The sequence below is a fragment of the Mesoplodon densirostris genome, chromosome 20 (genome assembly GCF_025265405.1).
Source record: "Mesoplodon densirostris isolate mMesDen1 chromosome 20, mMesDen1 primary haplotype, whole genome shotgun sequence".
NCBI classification, from domain to species: domain Eukaryota; kingdom Metazoa; phylum Chordata; class Mammalia; order Artiodactyla; family Ziphiidae; genus Mesoplodon; species Mesoplodon densirostris.
The window spans coordinates 32,745,353-32,767,777 of record NC_082680.1 but is presented as its reverse complement, the minus strand read 5'-3'; the positions used below and the strand labels follow the sequence as shown (position 1 = coordinate 32,767,777).

At 39.7% G+C, this 22,425-nt stretch overlaps 1 protein-coding gene across 1 annotated transcript; it reads right to left on the bottom strand.

Annotated features, from left to right (window-relative positions):
- Positions 1-8: 8 nt before the first annotated feature.
- On the bottom strand, positions 9-20,544 carry POLB (DNA polymerase beta). Its single transcript, XM_060085800.1, has 14 exons — positions 20,348-20,544; positions 19,962-20,019; positions 17,412-17,478; positions 16,082-16,156; positions 15,408-15,466; positions 13,596-13,645; positions 11,438-11,489; positions 9,573-9,627; positions 9,403-9,475; positions 8,186-8,256; positions 7,505-7,591; positions 1,854-1,918; positions 1,222-1,361; positions 9-241 (listed from the first exon to the last, which is right to left on the bottom strand). The coding sequence occupies exons 1-14, from the start codon at positions 20,406-20,408 to the stop codon at positions 147-149; spliced, it is 1,008 nt and encodes a 335-aa protein (XP_059941783.1). The 5' UTR covers positions 20,409-20,544; the 3' UTR covers positions 9-146.
- Positions 20,545-22,425: the final 1,881 nt, after the last annotated feature.

The following is a 22,425-nucleotide window of genomic DNA, read 5'->3' as shown; positions in this document are numbered from 1 at the left end:
TCATCTGATAATAGTACAAGAGGTTTTATTGACTAATGCAAGCTACAGCATGAAGAAACAATTATTTAAAAACACCACAGACCCTTATGTAGCAAAGGTTAAGAAATAAATTAAGACCTATTGGGCTGTGCCGGGGAGGACGGGCCTCATTCACTTCGATCCTTGGGTTCCCGGTATTTCCACTGGATGTAGTCGAAGATGTCCTTCTCACTATCCACGGGCAGTGGCTCTCCAGCAACTCCTGCAAGGAGGGAGAACACAACCTTCCTTATGAGTCAGAGGTTTCAGGACTAAGAGCTACACAGAACTCACTTCCAGAGGAAAAAGAAAATAGTCCCCAAGCCACTCAAAAAAAAAAAAAAAAAAGATATTGACCACCCTCCCCCTCCCCCATGAGCTTGTGTCTGTGCTTGGCCACACATATTACTGGCGCTACACAAAGAACCTCAGTATCCCAACTCTGGCCATCTGAAGTGGCCCTAATCCATGATTTTTCTGTCTGCTGGATCTCCACTGTATTCGAGAAGATACTCTAGTGAGTTCCTTTGCAACTCAATATACGGTCCCCGGACCAGCAGTACTGGCACCACCTGGCAGCTTACTGGCAATGCAGAAGCCCACTGAATTAAAATCTGCATTTAACAAGGTTCTCACATGGTTTGTATACACACTGACATGTGAGAAGCACAGCCCGCATCTACCAGGGATGAAAAACACTTTTAGGACAAAAAGACAAAATCTTCATCTTCCTAGAAGAGAATAGTAAACTACATAGTATACTGTGAAATGTTAACAAGAGCCATAAAACAGAGATTAAGAAATTCTTACTCTTTAAACTTTAAAAGCTTGGAGCCAAAGCTACCAAGTTTGGCCTGGCACTAACAGCAAAAATAACTGGGTTCTTTGGAAGTCTTGGAGATACATTTAAGAAAACAAAAACACTTTAGATCAATAAGATTATTTACTGACCATCAGAGGGAGAAAGAATTTAATCCATTCTAAGAGCTGGAAATAAATGAATCTTGTCATCATGGGCCTTCAACTGAGGGCCTGGGAGCACCTATGGATTAAAGCTTTTTTTGTTGCCTGAGGGACTAACAATACCAAAGAAACTGCAATTAACTGGCATGGTTACTAAAAGGCTTTTTAGAAAAACCAAAGTTGCTAAACCAAAATATCCAGATGACTGGGATTATCTCTAATGCAGACAAAAATACTCACCAGTGACTCCCAAGGGACGGATTGTGTATTCATTGATTGTGAAGCCTTTTTCTAGGGCATGAGCTCTCATATTCTTATTGAAAATATCACTCCCAGTGAAATAGAGCACACCACAGTAATACTGATCCTTAGGTATCAACCTACAACCAATAAACAATTCACCAATCTTTTACTACATATTTTCAATTTAGCAAAAATAGGACTCTTAAAATCATTGAGGCACAAAACAAGTCTGTGTGGTCCAATAACTGAAGAGGACACCATCATTAAGTAGACCATTCAAATGACCTCAACCTTGCAGTTAGTTGAGGTTTCAGTAAACTATGCTCTGCAAGAGGTGTGGACAAATGCAAAGCAGTATCACTTGTTACAACCAACTCTCCCCAGGCAGGATCTACTTTGAGCTGCAGAAGGCACCATGGTGAACCTAGAGATAATAAAGTAGGTTCTGTAGATAGTCATTATTCTTTACATACTTTCAGGCTAAACATTGTCTATTGCACAGACACATGGCACTTTGGAATGAAAAGGGGTCTTAGACATTTATGCAAATTCCAAGACATACAGAGGGAGGGGGAAAAGGGGAAAAGAAGGGAAAAGTTAATACGTCAGCAATAAATGTTGAGTAATACCTGATATCAATTCTCCTGTGTGGATATTCCTTTTCATCATTTTTACTGGGAAGCTGGCAAACACCCTAAAATGTATATTTAAAAATAATGTTTAAAGATTTTTTTTAAACTTAAGGCTTAATTCTAATCAAATATTGTTAACTGTGAAGTTATTTTTGCTTTAAATGGAGGCAGTTTTAGAATTGTGAGCGCTTGTAACTTAGTAGCTTTTCTATGCACTATATATTATCCCTGCCTTCCTACTGTGCTTCATGATAACTAAAGAACCACATGAAACAGCAGGCAAGGGTTCCGGTTATGAGGGTCTGGCTTTTGTGTGACTCTAAACAAGAAGCTAATCAAGGAAAGCGTGAAAGACAGAGACCAAAACAAACAGAAAAAAGCAACTTGGAAGAAACAATGATTATTCAGGGAGAAGAAAACAGACACAAAAGCTATCAGTAATATTTTCAGATCTCAGAATAAGGACAGAATTCTACAGAAAAGGAAAATTCAAGGAAAAGATTTAAATAAAAATTTAAAATATGATAGAAGTAGAAGAAGTTGAAATTGAGGAAATCTCCCAGAAATCAGAAAAGACAGAGAGAGGAAAATTAAGAAAAAATTAAAAGAAAATTAGAGGATCGTTTTCTTCCTTCTCTACAGGTGAGTTTTCATTATACTTCTGCAGTTTTCTTTTTTAATACTTCTGCAGTTTTTAAACAACAATTATCAAGGTCTGTTTTGTTATCTTTTCCTTTTCCAGGAAAATGGGGAAAGTTTATGGACTGGGCGGCAACGCATAAATATGTAAAAAGAAATACAAACATCACCAAATTTCAAATATAAAGCTTCAAATGCCACATTCTAAGAAAACTACACAAGTGACAGGTTTCTGGTCCTAAAGAGCAGTCGAGTTGGTACACACGTCACTAAAAGACATACTTTTCACTCAACAACATAGAAAAATCAAAATCTAAAATGGGTATTTTCTTTAGCAACTCCTATTCCTGAAAGATTAATGAAACCTGTTTATCTTCAAATATGAAACCTACCTTCTTAGGCACTAACAAGCTCCAACTCAACCTTCAAATGGAATTACCATGAGGCATTACCTTGCAGATCTGGATGTCTGAACCCACAGGCAATGATCTTTCTGTTTGTCACATCAGTAATAGGATTTCATCTAATGGCTTTGTTCCTTTCCTCAAGGCTAATTTTATTTCCTGCACTTTTTCTGAAGTGCTAATGTTAAAGCATTTCTCTGTATTACTGTAAATTCTTTATTCGATTGAGTGGATTAGTTTTGTTTGGCATTTCAGTTAGGTCGCTTCATGCTGACTGTCTGAAATAAAGCCTCTTTCATTTCCCCAGTGTAGCCAAGGTATCTTCTATTGTCCTGTGAATCCTCGCTGTAGATATTTCACAGAAAATCATCCTCCGAGCTCAAACCTGCACGAAACGCTAAAATTTGAGTGGTACTCACCATATATAAAGTAAAAAGGCATCTAAATGCAGAGGAAATTGGTTTTTCTTCCAAATGTTATTATATTCACAGGAAGAATAGCTCAATTAATGAAAGACCCTGAGTTTACAAGAAGATCTGGAATAACCCTGGCTTTCCTAAGCTTTGATTACTGTTAGTTTAAGAGAATTCATGCTTTGAAGATAACTTAAAAAACACACAGATGGTCATATCTTTAAAACTATTTAGTCAGTGCTTATAGCAACAAGACATTCTGAAATCAAGTGGATCAATATGGAGTGGAGTTTATTCCACTTCATAAACTGAATTCATTTTGCAGCCAATTTCCTTTCAGAAACCTAGAGATCTTAACTCCTTTGGTGAGCTCTGCTCATGTTCATGTGCTCAGGGTCACTGCCCTGACTCCTGCCTGCCTCTCTCTCCCCACAGAGACCTGCCTGCCTAACTTCCTTACTTCAAGTCTTTCCCCAGGCCTCATCTTCTCAATAAGGCCGTCCTCTTTAATACCGTCTCCTGCACTCCCTTTCTTTTTTAAAAATAATACTTATTGGGCTTCCCTGGTGGCGCAGTGGTTGAGAGTCCGCCTGCCGATGCGGGGGACGCGGGTTCGTGTCCCGGTCCGGGGGGATCCCGCGTGCCGCGGAGCGGCTGGGCCCGTGAGCCATGGCCGCTGGGCCTGCGCGTCCGGAGCCTGTGCTCCGCAGCGGGAGAGGCCACAGCAGTGAGAGGCCCGTGTACCGCAAAAAAAAATAATAAATAATACTTATTATCTTAACCTAACGCTTTACCTACTTAATATGTTCACTGTTAAGTAGCAGTCCCTTCCCATACCCTCAAATAAAAGTTCTACATAAATTCACTGATCTATCCCATTCTCCTAGAGCAGAGCCTGGAATGTAGTAGATGCTAAGTATGTATTTGGTGAATTGACTGAATACACCTTCTCATTCCTACTGACACTCATTCTCCCCACTTTGTTCTTTCATAGCACCATCTTCTCTCTTTCTATCCCTTTTTCTGTTCCCCAATTTAATTCTTTCCAGGTTACTACCTTCTTCCAACTGATCTATTTCCAAATAGAAATATATTATTTTTATATTATTATTATGTATTATACTAGTATAACACTGCACAACTCTTTGAAGATTCAGTATCTTCAAACGATATTTGTACAAACCCTTCAACGTTTCCACATATATTACTTAATCTGATCTGCGTAACAGTCCTTTGACAGAGGGCAAGGATATCATTTTAAAAATAAGAAAATTAAGGCCTTAGAGAAGTAAAGCAACTTGTCAATGTCACACAACAAATTGGTAATGGAGCCAAAAGATCTTAAAGCCTCCGTATCCAAATCTACTTTCCTACGATGCAACATACCAACACCCACCGTGTTTGCAACAAGATACAAATCACTTCTTATTGCCTCCAAAATAAAATGATTTGAAAGTTGGCCTGGAGCGCTTCTCATCCTAACAAACACTAATTATAAATGTCAAAACAGCAGGCTCAAACATGGCATTTTCTAAGCTTCAGTAAAGACATGAACTATATGTACAGTATACAAACTTTATATACAGATCATCCACTAAGATGGATTCCTATGTCACAACATACAGGCCTTAGTCTCTTATTGTGGCCTAAGTCTTCTATACTTTAAAAACAAACAAAAAGCCTGCTTTCTTATTTTTTAACCTGTTTTCTTCTGGAAAGAGGTTTGGAGGATTCCCTTTCTGGCAATACCTGTACACGTGCTGCCAGGTATGACCGAGAGAACGGAAGGCAAGATAGAGCCAGGATTTCCACAACTCCAGCCTGTATCCTAGGATGGGTGAGTGCTCCTAGTCTTTCACATACCACACGTACTGTGAGGTCTGAACCGGCCGACTCTGCAGCACCACTGGCATTTGGCTGCCTCTGACCTTCCTAGACAAAGGACTTCTCCTCTTTGAGCAGCTACTAGGATAACCCAGTTCCACTATGTCAGCAACTCTTTACGTTCATATACTTGGCTACCCACCTTCCTTTGCAGGTTACACCCAGCCCACCAGCTTGTAATTTTTCCTTGTATTCTTGCTAGCTGGATTACTACAGCCTCTGTAGGTCTTTCCTCTGGATCTCTTTGGGCACAGAAGAATACTGTTCAGACTGTAAAAAAATGCTTCTGCTTTTTTATTGTGTAAACACACCTTCCTGGTGGCTAACTCTGAAAACAGCTGCTGCACTTCCCCAGGAGAGAGTCCAGTGCTTTCACAGAGATGACTACTGAAGGAAGAGAGTCAGGCCAGAAGGGGTCCCCAGTGGCATACCAGGACACTTTCCTACTATTTAAAAAAAACAACCTATCTTGTCTAGCACATGATTTTTAGAATTTTATCTGATTGAATGGTCTTTAAACGTAAGATTTATGCACATTCATTTTGAGTCATTTAAAGTCAATCTACATTTAAAAGGGTGTTCATATGGCATATACAAATCCTATTTTTATTAATCTCTCATGTGTGCATATATTTTTGGGCATAGGGTAAGAGCTCAAAACTGACAGACTAGGGAGAACAGCTCATAAATGTAATTCCCAAACACTGACTAGAATTTTTATGTTTACCTTTCCCAAAGTTCTTTTGAAAATATTGATAAAGTGTGACAACTTAGCCAATATACTTTCATAGCCCATTAAAATCACCATGCTGAATCAAAGGACGTGTTTTTGCATATATGATTAAATACACATAACATAAAATACACCACTTTAACCCCTTTTAAGTGTGCAGTTCAGTGGCATTAAGTACACTCACACTGTTGTGCGACCATCACCACCGTCTTCAGGACTTTTTCATCTTCCCCAGCTGACATTCTGTCCCCATAAACACTCACTCATCTCCCCGCTGCCCCGCCCATGCCCTGGCAACCACCGTTCCATTTTCTGAATGACATGGTAATTCAATTATCTATCTCAACCATCTTCTTCTACTTTTGGCTAAGACGGTCAAATCTACACAGTGAGACTCTCGCTAAGTTTAGCGTGTCCATGCTCCAAAAGCATAGTCTCTTTCCTTTCAGTCACATGACTTAGGAAAAGGGGGGCATGGAGAAAAGAGCGCCCAAATGCTGTATTTAAGTGAGCAGCAGATAAATGTAAGCCTTTATTACATTAGCCCTAGATTTCTATTTGCCTTTGGTTTTTATACAGGACCATTTATTTATTTATTTTTTTTTTGCAGTACGCGGGCCTCTCACTGTTGTGGCCTCTCCCGTTGCTCAGCGGCCATGACTCACGGGCCCAGCCGCTCCGCGGCATGTGGGATCTTCCCGGACCGGGGCATGAACCTGTGTCCCCTGCATCGGCAGGCGGACTCTCAACCACTGCGCCACCAGGGAAGCCCAGGACCATTTATTAATGTTCTTAATCCATTTGCTATTTGTCTTGAATCCTCAAATCTTAATCCCCTAGGAAGAACACAGGACTTTGACGGTCCATCACAATGGGTTTCACTGGGACGACTCCACAGGTGCCCCCTCTACGAGCCCCCTACTTATCATTTCACACAGCATGGTTCTTCCCCTGGACGTTCTATCACGTACCCTGATGCCTTCTTTCTTTGGTCTTGTGATAGATTAATACTCTTCAGACAATTCTAATCTCACTTATTAATGTATTCTGAGTCAAAGAGTATTTGCTATTTTAGGGAAAAAATATAATATATTAAAGTCATTATGGATATTTTAAAAATAGCAGATTATGCATAATTACCTATTCCAGTGGCACAGATTATTTACAAGTGGGGAATTTAGAATAAAACTCTTTACTGGGACTTCCCTAGTGGCAGAGTGGTTAAGACTCCACGCTCCCAATGCAGGGTTCGATCCCTGGTCCGGGAACTAGATCCCACAGGCATGCTGCAACAAAGATTCGCATGCCACAACTAAGGAGCCCTTGAGCTGCAACTAAGGAGCTCACCTGCAGCAACTAAGACCTGAGCAACCAAATAAATTAAAAAAAAACAAAAACAACAAAAACACCCTCTTTACTAAAATATTCTCAGATTAGAGAATATATCTCCTCTAAGGTCTAGGATGTCCTATTTACTGACCGTGACACTAAGCTACAGTGAGGTCACACTCAGAATGGTTACTGGGCAGTCTCCACAGTTTTTTTTTAAATGTGTTAACTCAAGCGAGTACTTACCATGAACTTGGTTTCCCCTTTTGACAGAGTGTCTGTAATAAAATGGACCTTTTGTAACTGCTCCACAACACGATGTAACAGCTTTGGCTATAGAATCATAATTAGGGAATAAGAAAAGAAGCAATTAGTCTGTTACAGCAAGAGAGCATTTTTAAAATGAGTTTTCTGATGCTCTATGCAGAAATGCCTAGTTTTCCTATGTTCTGAGTACTTTTTCTTCTAAAAGAAAATTCACCTTATCAAATGAAACCACCACTTTTCACCAATATCATGATACCCCCAAATAGACATCATTTGTCTTTATCTGTTTCATTAAACAAAAAGTTACCTGCTTCATCTTTAAAAGGTATATATTCCAAAATCAAAAGCATTTTGCCTTCATGGGTCTTCTAACAGAGCTTAAGTTTCTTGATAGACAATAAATAATTCTGGAAGTAGTTTACGAAATTTCATCTCTTTCAAATGTTAGACTGTCCTGCCAGTTCTTTGTGGACGAACAATGCGCATCCCTTCCAACAACGTACTCTACCTCTCAAAGAATTCAGTCAGTACAAAACACTTCAACTGACTTTCAGAAAAATTAAAACACAAACTCATTCTGAAAATATCCAATTATCATTTAGAAAAGGATATTCACTGCTGTGTACGACGGATCACATTTGCTTATAAATTCTGAGGCACCTGTTTGGTTGACTCAGAGGTAAAGTGTGGATGGGTCAGAAGAACATCCATGTCGCCACTGGACTCTGCACCTGTGAATGCAAAAAATACGTATGGAATTCTCCTCGCAAATGTATCAATTAGGCAAACACAGAACCAAGCTGATGACACACATAGAAGAGTCTTACTTCTTACAGCCTAACTTTCTATTTCAATGTGCTTCATATTCAGAATTAGTTAAAAGAGTTCAATTTTCTGTCCAACTATTCAGATATATTGATGTAAACAGCAGAATCTGGGATAACAACAGTAATTGATGTTAGATATATGTTGCATACAATTGGTTAAATATTATTAAAAATGTACCTAAGTAACTACTCAATAATGAATAAAAATAACATCTAAATATACCTTTAAAATATATCTATGAACACTAAATATTTAAAAATCTCAAATTAAACAATATGCTCTAACTCTGCAAAGGTTAATCAGAAAATTCATTTCAATTCTTCTGAATGAATTCACTTAATGAGTACTGGTAACAACTACGATTATGGCATCATAGATAAGAATGCTAGATTCTTATAGCAGCTACCCAGAGAATTTCTGATAGCCTATTACCACTTCCTAAGCAAAACTCCAGAGGTGGCCAGAGATTCAGTCAGACATCTAGTTCAAGGTTTTAAATAAAGTTCTATTTCAATTTTTTAAGGTAATATTTTAAAATTTAGGTTACCCTTCCAACATTTTGAGACAGTAAGAGACCAGGATTGTGTGGGTCTCACTTTGTTCACATTCACAGAGTAAATCAAGATCTTCTGAAGAACCTGGGTGTTTTGAGAATTGGTTCTGAGCTGATGTCTCTGAGACATTAAATGCAGATCCATTAGAGAAAACTTAGAAAATTAAATAAGGTAAACAACAAACAAAAAAACTACTCATGGCTTCACTAGCATCTAGCCAGATAACCACTATTAGCATTTAATATACCTAAAATTATTTTATAATAATTTTATTAGAACTAGTCATCAAAAAAACCCATCCTATAGTAAAATCAGGATGAATTTCCTCTAATTTATATTCCCATTTGTAAACAAATAAATTTAGTTAATACTACTAGATCTTAGTAAATCTATAAAGTAACATAAATTACATCTTTTTAATCCATGTTTTTCATATACATTAGGCAATTTTAACATCATTTAACATGAATAACCTAAGCTTAGGAAGTATGTTACCTCTTCTGAAACTGCCACAGACTGTAGCAATGTACTCAGAATCCACTTTGCCAACTTCACTTAGTATAATATCCTAATAGAAGAAAAATTAAGTCAGTATTCTAAAAATGGCTTTTCACCAATTGACATTCTCAATTCTAATCAAAGAATACAATTCAGCACACTCTTACTTGCATTTGTAACATCTCTTCACGAGGAATTCTTTTCTCAAAGTCCTCAAAATATCTATAAAGACAGAATAAGTAGACAAAAGATTTTTTGGGAAATTTGAATCTTAGAAATTAAACTGCCTACTTTATCAAGTGTCCTTATACAAGCAGATCTTTCAAAAATCAAGACTAAAATTCATTACGACAAGAGTAAAATTGGGGGGGTGGGGAGAGGTTTATTCCTTAACTTGGATCAAAATCCTTAAGTGTCATGCTTTGTGATATTCCAGATATTCCATCCAAACTTATTTTAAATAAACTTCGCATTCACATACCAAGAGTAAATAAATATATTTAAGTTAATACGGTTCCAAGTTAGACTGCTCCCTACTGGCAAATCCAGGGATTACAGTTCATTGCTCTTAGATCCTGAAAAATACTTGTATTTTAAAATATCCTACAATATGGATGAACCGAGACAACATTATGCTAAGTGAAAGAAGTCAGTCACAAAAGACCATATATTATGATTTCATTTACATGAAATATCTAGAATAAACAAATCTACAGAGACAGAAAGTAGAATAGTGGTTGCCAGGGGCTGGGGGAGGGAAGGGTAGTTGGGAAGAAATGAGGCATGATGGCTCATGGGTTTGGGCTTTTCTGGGGACAACAAAAATGTTCTAAAATTGACTACGGTCATGGCTGCACAACTCTGTGAATATAAAAAACCACTGAATTGCACACTTTTAAGTGGGTGAATTACATGGTATATGAAATGATATTTCAATAAGGCTATTAAAAATACTATCTTAGGGCTTCCCTGGTGGCACAGTGGTTGAGAGTCCGCCTGCCGATGCAGGCGACGCAGGTTCGTGCCCCGGTCTGGGGGGATCCCACATGCCGCAGAGCAGCTGGGCCCGTGAGCCATGGCCGCTGAGCCTGCGCGTCTGGAGCCTGTGCTCCGCAACGGGAGAGGCCACAACAGTGAGAAGCCCGCGTACCGCAAAACAAACAAACAAACAAACAAACAAAAAAACTACCTTAGTATTAAATAACATCTAAGAATGATAAAGTGCCTGTTCAAAACCAATTCTCACAACAAGCAAGTTCTTCAGAAGATCTCCATTTACTATGTAAATGCAAGGAGAGTGAGAACTACACCATCCTGATCTTTTACTGGTTCAGAGTTTTGGAAAGGCAGTGTAAGTTTTAAAATATTGTGGTAAGGCATCAACAGGGAAGTTCAGAAGGTTATTAGGACTGAATGGCCAACAAGACAACCTAAGACCAGAGGAGATACGTGCTTATGCATGTACACTATGTTCTGTAAATAATCAGTCATGGTGGGGGGGTCTGTATCTTGCACTTGACAAAGTAATTACCCATGCTGACAGACGACACGTCTACTAGTTATTCCTATTCTGGTATTTAGGTGTCTGGGTTTTCTTCCTTTTCCTTTTTAAAAAAAATTTAGTGTTTCATGGTCATGTCCCGTCTTCTCAGGTAGACTCTCAACTTCTTAAGAGCTACACTGAACCTGTTTATATCCTAACCTCAGAGGCAGTGCTTTCTACAATGTAAGCATGAAATAAACACCCTGACTGACTGAGGCCCTCAGTTCTATGTATTTTAAGGAGAAGTTCCCAGCTAAAGTCAAGGGAATGTGGGATATACTCAAAACAAGCAAACAAACTAGAAGGCAGTAAAAAAACACGTGTGAATACAGGCTTATTCTCTATAGGAGTCTGCAACAAATCTTAGCATTTCTGAATAGTAAAATGACTGTGTTTAGCTAAGTCTGAAGACTTATGGTGTACGGAAGAATGGCTATAAAATTTTTTACTTTTACATTTCAAGTGTCAAAAGAAAATTTGCTATCTTACTTTAGCCCAATTCGCTGATGATGGTTCAATTTATCTTCATTTTTTCTGAGATCTGTATAGAAGATAAATAAAGTTGAGATGCTGATTTAAACATTTTTGAAAAAAAATGCTAATTTCAGTGATCCTTTTTTTCAAAGAACTACCTGGAAAACACACTGAAATGACTTTGAAAAGAAAATGAAAAAAACTTTCAGATATTAAGAACTAGATAAAAGTGATTCTTCAAGTCAATAGTAAAACCCAACAGTGACTGCATAATCATTTTTATTTACTGAATCAAAATTTCAATTATAGTTACATAGAAGAGTAGATAAAACATACCAGGATCATACCAAACTCCACTGAGTATAGCAAAAAGCAGCCTTCTAAGAACGTATATTGCTTAATTTACGGTTAATAGCAGCAGAAGTTCATTCATACTGTTCATTTGTTCATTCACTCCTTCACTGGATTAATATTTACTGAGTACCGATTTGTGCAGGCACTATGCTAAAAATCCCATTGAAAGGAGAGGTAGTATTATCGTTTTTTTAATCAAGAAAACTATAATATCTTAAATTGAAAGTGACCGAGTTCCAACTGGGTGGTCCTTTAGTGGGTACAGGCACAGGAGTGAGCCTTGTTAAAGAAACGGCAAGATAAGTATGCTTCAAAAGCAATTCCTATGGTCGCCCTTATATTCACAAACATAAACTCTCTCTGGAGACATAAATGGAGAAAAATAAGCACCTTTATTATTAAAAATAAGCACGTGATATTTCTCAGAATTGTGTGCACACAGAAAACACTAAGGTGTATGACCGAAAATGCCACAGAAATACTGAGTTTGTTATATACGGAGAGAGGGATATCGACAGCTATTACATTACATATCTGTGAATGGTGAAATAATGTAAAACCACCACAGGAGATCCTAGACACTCCCAAGGGATGAACGAATACCTTTGAGAAACAAACTCTTGACCTCTTTAACCAATATTTCACTCAGGTAAATTATATATGCCACAAGCAGAAAAGCACAAACCCTCTCTGAGATGCATATATTAGAACGATTCATTCTCTAGTTATGTGATTCACACAAATTCTTAAGTTAATAATATTACTAATTAATCATGCCTTTTAAGAGTCAGTTACTATTTTTAAGTACTTACTAGGTACCAAGCACTATGCTAAGTCTTTTACATACATTATTTCATTAAATCATATGAGAGAGATATTATGATACCATTTTGTAGCTGAGAGACTGAAGTATCACAGTCAACTTTTTTTTTTTTTTTTTTTTTTTTTTTTTGCGGTACACGGGCCTCTCACTGTTGTGGCCTCCCCCGTTGCGGAGCACAGGCTCCGGACGCGCAGGCTCAGCGGCCATGGCTCACGGGCCCAGCCGCTCCGCGGCATGTGGGATCTTCCCGGACCGGGGCACGAACCCATGTCCCCTGCATCGGCAGGTGGACTCTCAACCACTGCGCCACCAGGGAAGCCCCCACAGTCAACTATTTTAATAAAGGGGTGGAGACTGGATTCAAACCCAGGTCAGTCTCCAAAATCTGTCCACCTGACCATCTGGGTTGCTTATAAATAGTTGAGCCCACAAATATTAATCCCCAAGTGCCACAGATGTGCTGTAATAAATCCATATAGTATACACCCTTGAAAGCATGAAGAGGTAAATTATATTTAAAAGATTGCTATATTAGGTTTAAGGAAAATGTTTTATAATTACTTGACTTTTATTTTTATCACTTCTTTGAAAGCAAAAATCCCTTCAATAAGCATTGCAAGCCTCTTAACAGAATTTTTCTCAATATACATAACTTGGCTTTTAGGCTGAATGTATAGGACTTTACGGTCTAGAATTTTATTAAAGAAACAAAAGCAATTTAAAAATCGTCTAAAAATCTACAAATGAATCATTGCCTTTAAACCAAGAAGCCACTTCTTGTTCCTCTTGATTTTTTTCTAAATTGTAGACCAAAACATGTTTAAAATGGGAATATAAACTATACTTTATATCTGTTCTCTACTGTAGAGTTAAAAAGAAAATCTTACCATTCGTTTCTACTAATTGAGAAAGGGTTTTTCAAATTCCAGTTTGTTAGAGCATGGTCCTTCAGGACTATATCTGACCTGAAATTAATGACCTACTGTACAGACTCACCTTCTAATGTCTTAATTCCTTCATCTACAAACTTCCTTGCAGCAGATGGACTACAAAGAAAGAAAAGCATTATCTCAGTATCAAGTGAAACTCAGGATCCTTGTAACAAATAAACAGTTATGTCTCCTCTTGTCAAACATAAAAGCTACTGCTGAGCTAAAAAAAACACCTGCTAAACTATTGTGTAGTTACTTTGGTAATGTTCAAATTATCGAAGCCTTAATCTACGAAGACAGTCATAAATTTAGATATGAAAAAGACATCCAAGCAGCTAGGTGGCATAATGCCCATGTACATTATTCATACACCAGAAATACAGGCACTTGAAAACCATTCATTCAAATGAGATTTAATGAGGGCCTATTATGTGTCAGATATTCTTCTAGGTGCTGAAAATACAGCAGGAATAAGACAAATAAGGGCCCTGGTCTTACCTGTTTACATTCCAGTGGTTAGAGAGAGACAATAAACAGATATATAAACAAAGAAAAATATCTGGTAGGTGAATTAAAATAGGGTAATATGACAGAGTGGCTGGGTCTTCTTTAGATTGGGTGGTGAGGGAAGGCCTCTCAGATGATATTTAAACTGAGATTTTAATGACAAAGAGCCTTGGTACAGAAACTGTGCAGTAAAGAAACTGATATTCATATCAGGAAGGCAATGTGGCATAGAAATAATAGGTCTGAACTGGGAGTCGGGAGACCTAGGCTCTGATTCTGGCCCGGCCACAGCTATCTCACCTTCTGCATTCAGTTTTCTTGCCTGGACAATGAGAATAATGTAACAGATGCTCTCTAAAACAAATATTAACATTTTATAATTGTCTTGGGTCCCCAAGGAGTCATGCTCCTTTTCAGTATACTAGGTTTAGGAATTTAATCTATTTTAAAATAACATTCATCAAATGGTTGCCATTAAGGAACAATCATCATATACCTAAAAGAATGACCTCATTCCATCAAGATGAGAGTTAAGGAAAGCGCTGCAGCCCTAATGTTTCAGTGTTAACCTTTACTCTCCTCAGTGTCAAAGAAGCTTCTGCCAGCTCAAAGTTAAGATAGAGATGCCTTCATTAGGAAAGACCTGAGTGCTTGTTCCAAGCTCATATGCCAGGTACTACAGAAAAAGCTTAAACGTTTAGGATAAATACCACGCTCAGAGAGGCAAAAGAGCCACAATTTGGAGGGAGTGATAATAAGTCCACAGAGCAAGTGCTAATGGAGCTTAGAGGAAGGAGGGATTATTTCTGGCTGGGGACTCAAACTGGATTCATGTGCCTTGAATGGGGCTTTTAAAGTCGCGGCAGCCTCTGAAGAACCAGCCTGAGACATGTAAAATATGGGTGAGTGAACTGCATGGGCAAAGGTGCAGAGGTGGAAAGGTACAGGCTTTGAAGAGAAACAGCATGTACTTTAGTTTGGCTGACATAAAAAAATTAAACAACCCTACTACTGTGTCTGCTTAAAAAATAATTCTTGGGGCTTCCCTGGTGGCGAAGTGGTTGAGAATCTGCCTGCTAATGCAGGGGACACAGGTACAAGCCCTGGTCTGGAAGGATCCCACATGCCGCGGAGCACTAGGCCCGTGAGCCACAACTACTGAGCCTGCGCGTCTGGAGCCTGTGCTCCGCAACAGGAGAGGCCGCGATAGTGAGAGGCCCGCGCACCATGATGAAGAGTGGCTCCTGCTTGTCACAACTAGAGAAAGCCCTCGCACAGAAACGAAGACCCAACAGAGCAAAAATAAATAAATAAATAAATAAACTCCTACCCCCAACATCTTCTTTTAAAAAAAAAAAAACAGTCTTACCCAATGCCACTAACTCGAGTCAGGAAATTGATGGATGAACTCGTATCATCCTGCCGAATCTTTAAGGAAAAAAAAAAAGTCTAACAATGATTTAGGAATGCTTTGAGGACTCAAATGATCTTATTAGAAATACACTAGGCTGCTAAGAGACTTGAAGAGCCATTTACACTGCCCGGATAACCCATGCAGAAGGATTCATGTAAAACCCCAGTGGTTACAGGTTAGTAAGAAAGCAGATGAAGATGGCTCTTCTCTGAATTATCTAATACTTTTAAAAGGCTTATTCATAAAAAGACCAGAAGTGATATAATGACTATCATCAGGGTGAAATAAAACAATAAAAATGCTTGTGAGAGTTTAAGCATAGAAATTCTAAAAGATAACAATCATTTAGTCAAAGTTTATAATCTCCCTTCTAAATGCTACTGAAAGTAAGAAGTAATTCTATCACAGATGCTAATAGTGTCTTAAATGCAACATAAAATAAGTAAACAGTTTATAAGAACAATATTCAAAATTTAAAATATAGGACACTTACAAAGCCATAAACTGCTCCTTCCTTTTCTCACTGAATCTAACAGAGGGTGGATGACGTCACCCACCCTGTAATGGTGCTACATGATGGCTGCCATAAAGGCAGACACTATAAGCAAACAAATAAGTTAGCATTTTACCTTTTCCAGTTTACGCAATTTTCCAGTAGCTAAAAACTCATCAATCTTTTCAGCAATTTTTGTTCCTACTCCAGGCTACATAGAAAATAAAAAATATAAAAGTCACATAAATATTATACTTACCAAATCACTAAAAGATAAAGGAAAAAATGAGAAATGAAAAAACAGTGATCATCACATGACCAGTTTTCAAACAAAGGACACAGAAAATTGAGCAGCAGTAAAAATATATTCCCCCAAAGACAAAATGTTTAAATGATTGGCAAAAGAGGAGCCCTAATAAGACAATTCTAAATGACCTTGCTTTTTCAAAATTAACTTTTGTTGTAGAAAAATTAGAAAATATAAAGTTGCATAAAGAAAATATTAGAATCACTTGTTAATTTCATCACCCTGAAAATTAAAATAACCTGTAACCTTGCCACTTAACATCTGCTATATACTGACTTCTTTTTTGCTCATATATATATGCAGTTACGTGCGTGTATATATATATGCGTGTGTGTGTGTATACATACGCCTACTTTTTTCTTACAAAAATAGAATCATACTGCTTTGTAAAGTTCTTTAACTTAAAAATGCATCATGAACAAATTTCTATATCGATAAATAAACTACATCTTTAATGACCGCATAGTGTATTATTGTATGAATGTATCATAACTTACTTTAAAAATACCCTACAGGAGAACATTTAGATGTTTTCCAATTTTTGAAATTATAACAATGCTGTCGTGGACTTCCTCTAGAACAGAAGTTCTCAGGCTTTTGCATACACCTGCATCACCTGAGGGATGTGTTAGAACAGAGAATGCCAAGTCCCACCCGAGAGGGACACTATGAGCACACAGGGCTTCATGGAAATTACAGAGAACAGGGCTAAATGCCATAATATGCAAAGGGGCTTAATCATGTGCTTATTAGTGGGTGAGGTCTCCTTGGGAACACTAACTCACATAAGTTCCTCTAGCTGGGGATCAGAAGGAACAGCTAGCGAGCAGACATGTTAGTACCACTCTGTTACCGCACTCTCTTGAGGACTAACACTCAAGCTGAAATTCAGTGTGAGAATGAGTACACACATATATGGCAAAGTAGAGAAAGAAAATTGTAATTACATGTTAAAAAAAATTTAAATCCACCCCCTCCCCCAATAAAAACACTCCAAGCTTGAAAAAGTATGCTTGAAATAGCATTAATCTTATTCCAAGAAAGCAGTGCAATCTGCCCGTGTGGGTCAAGGCAGCTTCGGAGGCAAATTTCATTTTGTGGGAACCCATCAGATCGGGACATGTGTGAGCTCTTCGATCAACTCGCTCCCTAAACTTACCAGTTTCTTAGCTTCTGCTCCACTCTTTATCTTGTGTGGGTACTTTGCTATCACAGATGCTGCTTTTCTACAAGTAAAACGAACAAAAAAAGGGAAAACCAATTAGAAAGCCAGCAAAGTATTAGTTTTTCTTAAACTGGAATATACATACAAACAAATACGCAGCTTAAACTTTCACCAAGATGAACTTATTTTCCACATCTGTGTAAAAATTTAAAACTCAATGAGCTGACAGACCACCTGCATCTCTAACTTGTAAAAGTATCCTGAAAACCCTCGCATTTGAGAATGACACAGTTTTAACCGTATATGTAAAACTAGGGAGATTCAGGAAATCAGTAGCCTTTCCTTTCTGGGATTAAGTGGAAAACATCATTGAGCTTTTTTTTTAATAGCTAGTTTTTAGAAATTGTTCATAACTCTCTTTTCATAAAAAATGTGCCACCTAGAAGTATTCAAACTACTACATACCAAACTGGCTTACGGATGGTTATTTTTAAATTCATGGCTTACAACCGTATTCCCCTATGTCCTTGTACCAGTTCTTTTTTTTCATTGCTCTCATTTCGGTTCCACATAAAGCAGTGACCTGTATCCTTGCCATCTCCACACATACCTAGCTCAGTAGTCTGGTGACAGATTGGGTCCACCCTGGGAGCTCACTGATGGTATCCTGTCTATAATTTCAATGCTAAATGTAGTTTTTGGATAGTCTTTGAAGCCTTAGTTTTTCACTCTGTTCTAGCACATATAACCTTCAGATTTGGATTTCGACTTCTGTATTAGCATGTTACTGATGATGAGTCTGCAAAGGTAGGTTGAGGGCAATTTGTGGAGGAAATTGTTTCAGCAAAGACAAGCAGTTCCACATAATTGGCACTATGGCACAAAGCCTGAAAGGGAAGAAGAATTAAATCAGGAAAGGCCTTTTGTATTCAGACGCTTTGGGGTTTCATCAAGGTAAAGAGGAAATATTTCATTCAAGAGAATACTTTGGTCACATCAAGAGAAACGTATATGGGGACTGGGGGCTGGGGAGGAGCCTGCAGGGGTGGTAGAGCATCACCTGCTTTTCCAGACTTACTGCCCACTCAGACTATACCCCTTATGCAAACTGAATTACTGACTTCCTAGAAAATGCAATACCCCTTCATGTCTCAGTGCCTTGGCTCATTTTGTTTCCTTTCTCTAGATTGTTCCTCCTCTCCCTTATCTCCTGATGGGCTCCTTGAAGACTAACCACCTCCTCTCTGAAGCCTCCTGAGACTCAAGTAGAATACGGAGTTGAATCTCTCTCGGATGTTGAGATCATCAAATGTGTGGACCACAGTACAAATATTTTACAGAGGAATTCACAGGAGGTAAAGAAAGGGAGTGTAATCAGTTTTTAGTTATGGTGAGTGAGAAGGAAAGATGGGCGTTGAGTTGAGTTTTGAGAGGGTAGAGACAAAGGTAACACAGGTTTGAAAATCTGGAGAAAAGCCCAGTGAATACAGATCTGGAGTCACTGACTGGTATTCAAAGCCAAGAATGGTAAGATTGCCAAGGAAAGTATAAAAGTGAGAAAAGAGGGCTAAGGGCAGACCTCTGGGAACTACCAACATTAAAAGGTAAGATAGAAGAGGCGAAAGAACAGAGATCGTGCCATCATGGAAGTCAAGATGAATGCCACTGAGCGTCCAATAAGATGAGATATGGGTGAGAACCTTTTCAGAGGAATGGCAGGATGGAAATTACACTGCAATGAGATAAAGGATGACTGGGGGGCTTCCCTGGTGGCGCGGTGGTTGAGAGTCCGCCTGCCGATGCAGGGGACACGGGTTCGTGCCCCGGTCCGGGAGGATCCCACATGCCTCAGAGCGGCTGGGCCCGTGAGCCATGGCCGCTGAGCCTGCGCGTCCGGAGCCTGTGCTCCGCAACGGGAGAGGCCACAACGGTGAGAGGCCCGCGTACCGGGGGAAAAAAAAAAAAAAAGAATGACTGGGGATGAGTGGAGGAAAGAGAAAGGTGCTAGCTAGAGGGCAGAGGGAGGTGAAGAAGATTGCTTTGTTTTTGCTCTTAAGAGCTGAGGGACTTGGACAGGTTTACAGATTAAAGGGGCGGAAGCAGGCGGATATGGCATTAACGGCTAGGATAAGGGCCCTGGTGAAGTGGACAAGGATGAGATTCCAAAGGTGACAGATCAGCCACACACCAACCAGATGGAAAGACTCCCCTGAACCACATCTATTTCACAGCACAGACCTCACCCACTATGTTTCATTATGACTTAAAATCAAACTGCATTTTCAGTAATTCACGTTCGATGATGGGAAAAATATGTATTAGCCTATTGTCAATCAGAATTGGCAACTAATCGAAACTGATCCTACAGAACTCTGGCCAAATTCTCTCAGAAATATCGCAGTAAAGTACCATCAGAGTCAATACCCTCAGTTCTTGCTTTTTTTCTCCTCCTACAGACGGTCCTAATATCCACTGGACCCTCAGCCCTGTTAATTGCCACACATCCGAGAACGCATGCTAACAGAGAATGCCGCTCCGTCCCACCTGTAGGCATTGTACTTGTGGATAGCCTGGTTCACGTTCTTCTCAAAGTTCGCGAGTTCTGAAAAGGCAACAAGAGGCTCGGGTGAACAAGAACCACGAGTAAACAAACGAGAACTGAGTTTCCTGGAAGGGGGCGTAACGACCTCTTAAGGGACAGGGACCCCCGCTTGTACACCGGCCAGGCAGGCCAAGGGCAGCCCAAGCGTGACTCAAGGGTCCCCAGCAGGACTGACAATCTGCCACCGGCGCCGGAGGGAGATCCGCACGGAAGACTCCGGGCTGCTAGGGGCCGACCCCATCCTTGGGCTGTCGGGACTCGAGAGAAGGAAGGGAAAGCAGCGGGGAGGGAGGAGAGGAGAAAGGCAGCGGCGCCGGGCCGGGCTAACCTGTGAGCATGTCGGTGATGCCCCCGTTGAGCGTCTCCTGCGGCGCCTTCCGTTTGCTCATGGTGGCCTGCACCCGAGGACCGCAGAGAGCTCACAGCCAGGGATGGTCCCCTCGCCCAGCTTTCGGGAGGGGCTGGAACCTGGAGAGAACGCAGGATCAGCCCAACGCGGCGAATCCAGCGCGACTGGCTGAACAATGAGGGCTTCTGACTGGGGGGGCGGGGGCGCGGCGCGCGAGTGACGTCACGCGCTCGGGGCGGGGCGGGGCCGGGACCCATGGGGCCGGGGGCGGGGCCGGGGCGGGGCCTCAACGGCGAGAGAGAAAAAGGAGCCTGGAGCCAGCAGGACCGGGAGGAGGATGTTGGACCCGAGCTTAGATTTGGCGGACGGGAAATGGGAGCCTCAGGATTACAACCCAGTGGGGTTCCTATGGGGAAGACCTGGACTCCTAACCTAAGGCGTTGTACCTGTCTTCCCAGGCATAACGTTTTCTGCAGTCCTCTCCCTGGAAGGGAAGTCTGGTTTTGACTCTGAAGTCAAAACTTCAGATGGTGGGGTATGTAAGATGATGGGGTGCGAGTAGAGTACATAGACCTCAGTTCAGTCCACGCTGCAGAGGAGTGCTGTAAGTCTGCGGCAGGAGCCTGGAATGAAATCTGCCGATCACAGGAATGCCTCCCATACTAAACTTTTTAGCAGATATGTCACCCAGTGTCAAAAGATATTTTATGTTTTATTCCCCTCCTTTTGCGGCAGGGGCCAAAGTGAAAAAACCACTAAGAACCCCTTAACCTAGATAATGAGCAATGCAACTGTCATTACAACATGAGGACCTATATCTGAGAAATTTACAGTTCTGCTTAAGAAACGGAAATGTGACATCAGCAATATGTTACTTGCAAGAGTAACTCCTGGGGTTCATACTCAACTGCCAATTCCAGGCAATTGCTTTGTGTATAAATAAATTAAAAGCTTAACAAAATGATACATGGTTACTGTAGAAAAATCTAAGAAATATATAAAAGGAGAATAGAAAATAACACAAATGTTTATCTCACCATCCTGTTTAACCACTATTAATATTTTGGGACATATACTTCCAGTCTTCTAATTCAGTCCTTTCTAAATCCTTTTCAATAATGGAATAATTATTTAGATATAATAAGTTTTTGTGATTAGGTTGTGTGGGGGGTTTTTTGTTGTTTTTATTTACATTGTCAGTGTACATCTTAAGTTATGCTTCTTGGACATTTGTATTCTTTTCTGAATTTCCTATTTATATCCTTTGTTCATTTTTCTTATTTATTTACTTATTTATTTATTTTGGGCTGCATTGGGTCTTTGTTGCTGCGCTCTTGGCGCACGGGCTTCAGTAGTTGTGGCACACAGGCTCAGTAGTTGTGGCGCATGGGCTTAGTTGCTCCATGCATGTGGGGTCTTCCTGGACCAGGGATTGAACCCACGTCCCCTGCATTGGCAGGTGGATTCTTAACCACTGCGCCACCAGGGAAGTCCTGTTCATTTTTCTAATGGGGTAGTTATCTGTTATGAACTTGTTAGATTTTTAAAATATTACTACTAACACTTTTTTGTATATTTTACTTGTAAAGTTTTTGTACATATTTGCACTATCCTCTTGTCCCTTACCTTTTAACTTTATTCTAAAGCTTCTTACCACCTTGATTCCCACCTTCATTTAGATATTCTCTGTTCTCCTTTTCTCCTATGCAATCTCTATTCCAGGTTATGTTCATATTATTTGGTTCTGAAGAATGATCATTTCTCATTTAAAAAAAAAGTTTTTATTCACCTCTGGGTAATGAAAGTTACAACTTTAGGGAATTGCGGGATCCCTATATGAGTTATGTCAACCTTTAAAAGATCAGGGCCAGAAAATCCAAGGAAAATGATCAATTCTCTGTCCTCATCTTCTTGGATAAACTAGTAACATCTGATCCACTCATTCACTCTCTCCTGGAAACAATTTGTTTTCACTTGGCTTCTCAGTTAGCCCGTGCTCTGGGTTTTCCTTCTTCCTCAGTCTTCCTTACTAGCCACCCCTTCTCAAGTGTTGGTTT

Excerpts from the sequence above, each read along its gene's own strand:
- POLB (XM_060085800.1), bottom strand. The coding sequence starts at position 20,408 with ATGAGCAAACGGAAGGCGCCGCAGGAGACGCTCAACGGGGGCATCACC. Across the intron at positions 20,020-20,347 it reads CATCACCGACATGCTCACAG|AACTCGCGAACTTTGAGAAG; the intron begins GTTAGCCCGGCC and ends TTGCCTTTTCAG. Across the intron at positions 15,467-16,081 it reads AATTGCGTAAACTGGAAAAG|ATTCGGCAGGATGATACGAG; the intron begins GTAAAATGCTAA and ends TTTTCCTTAAAG.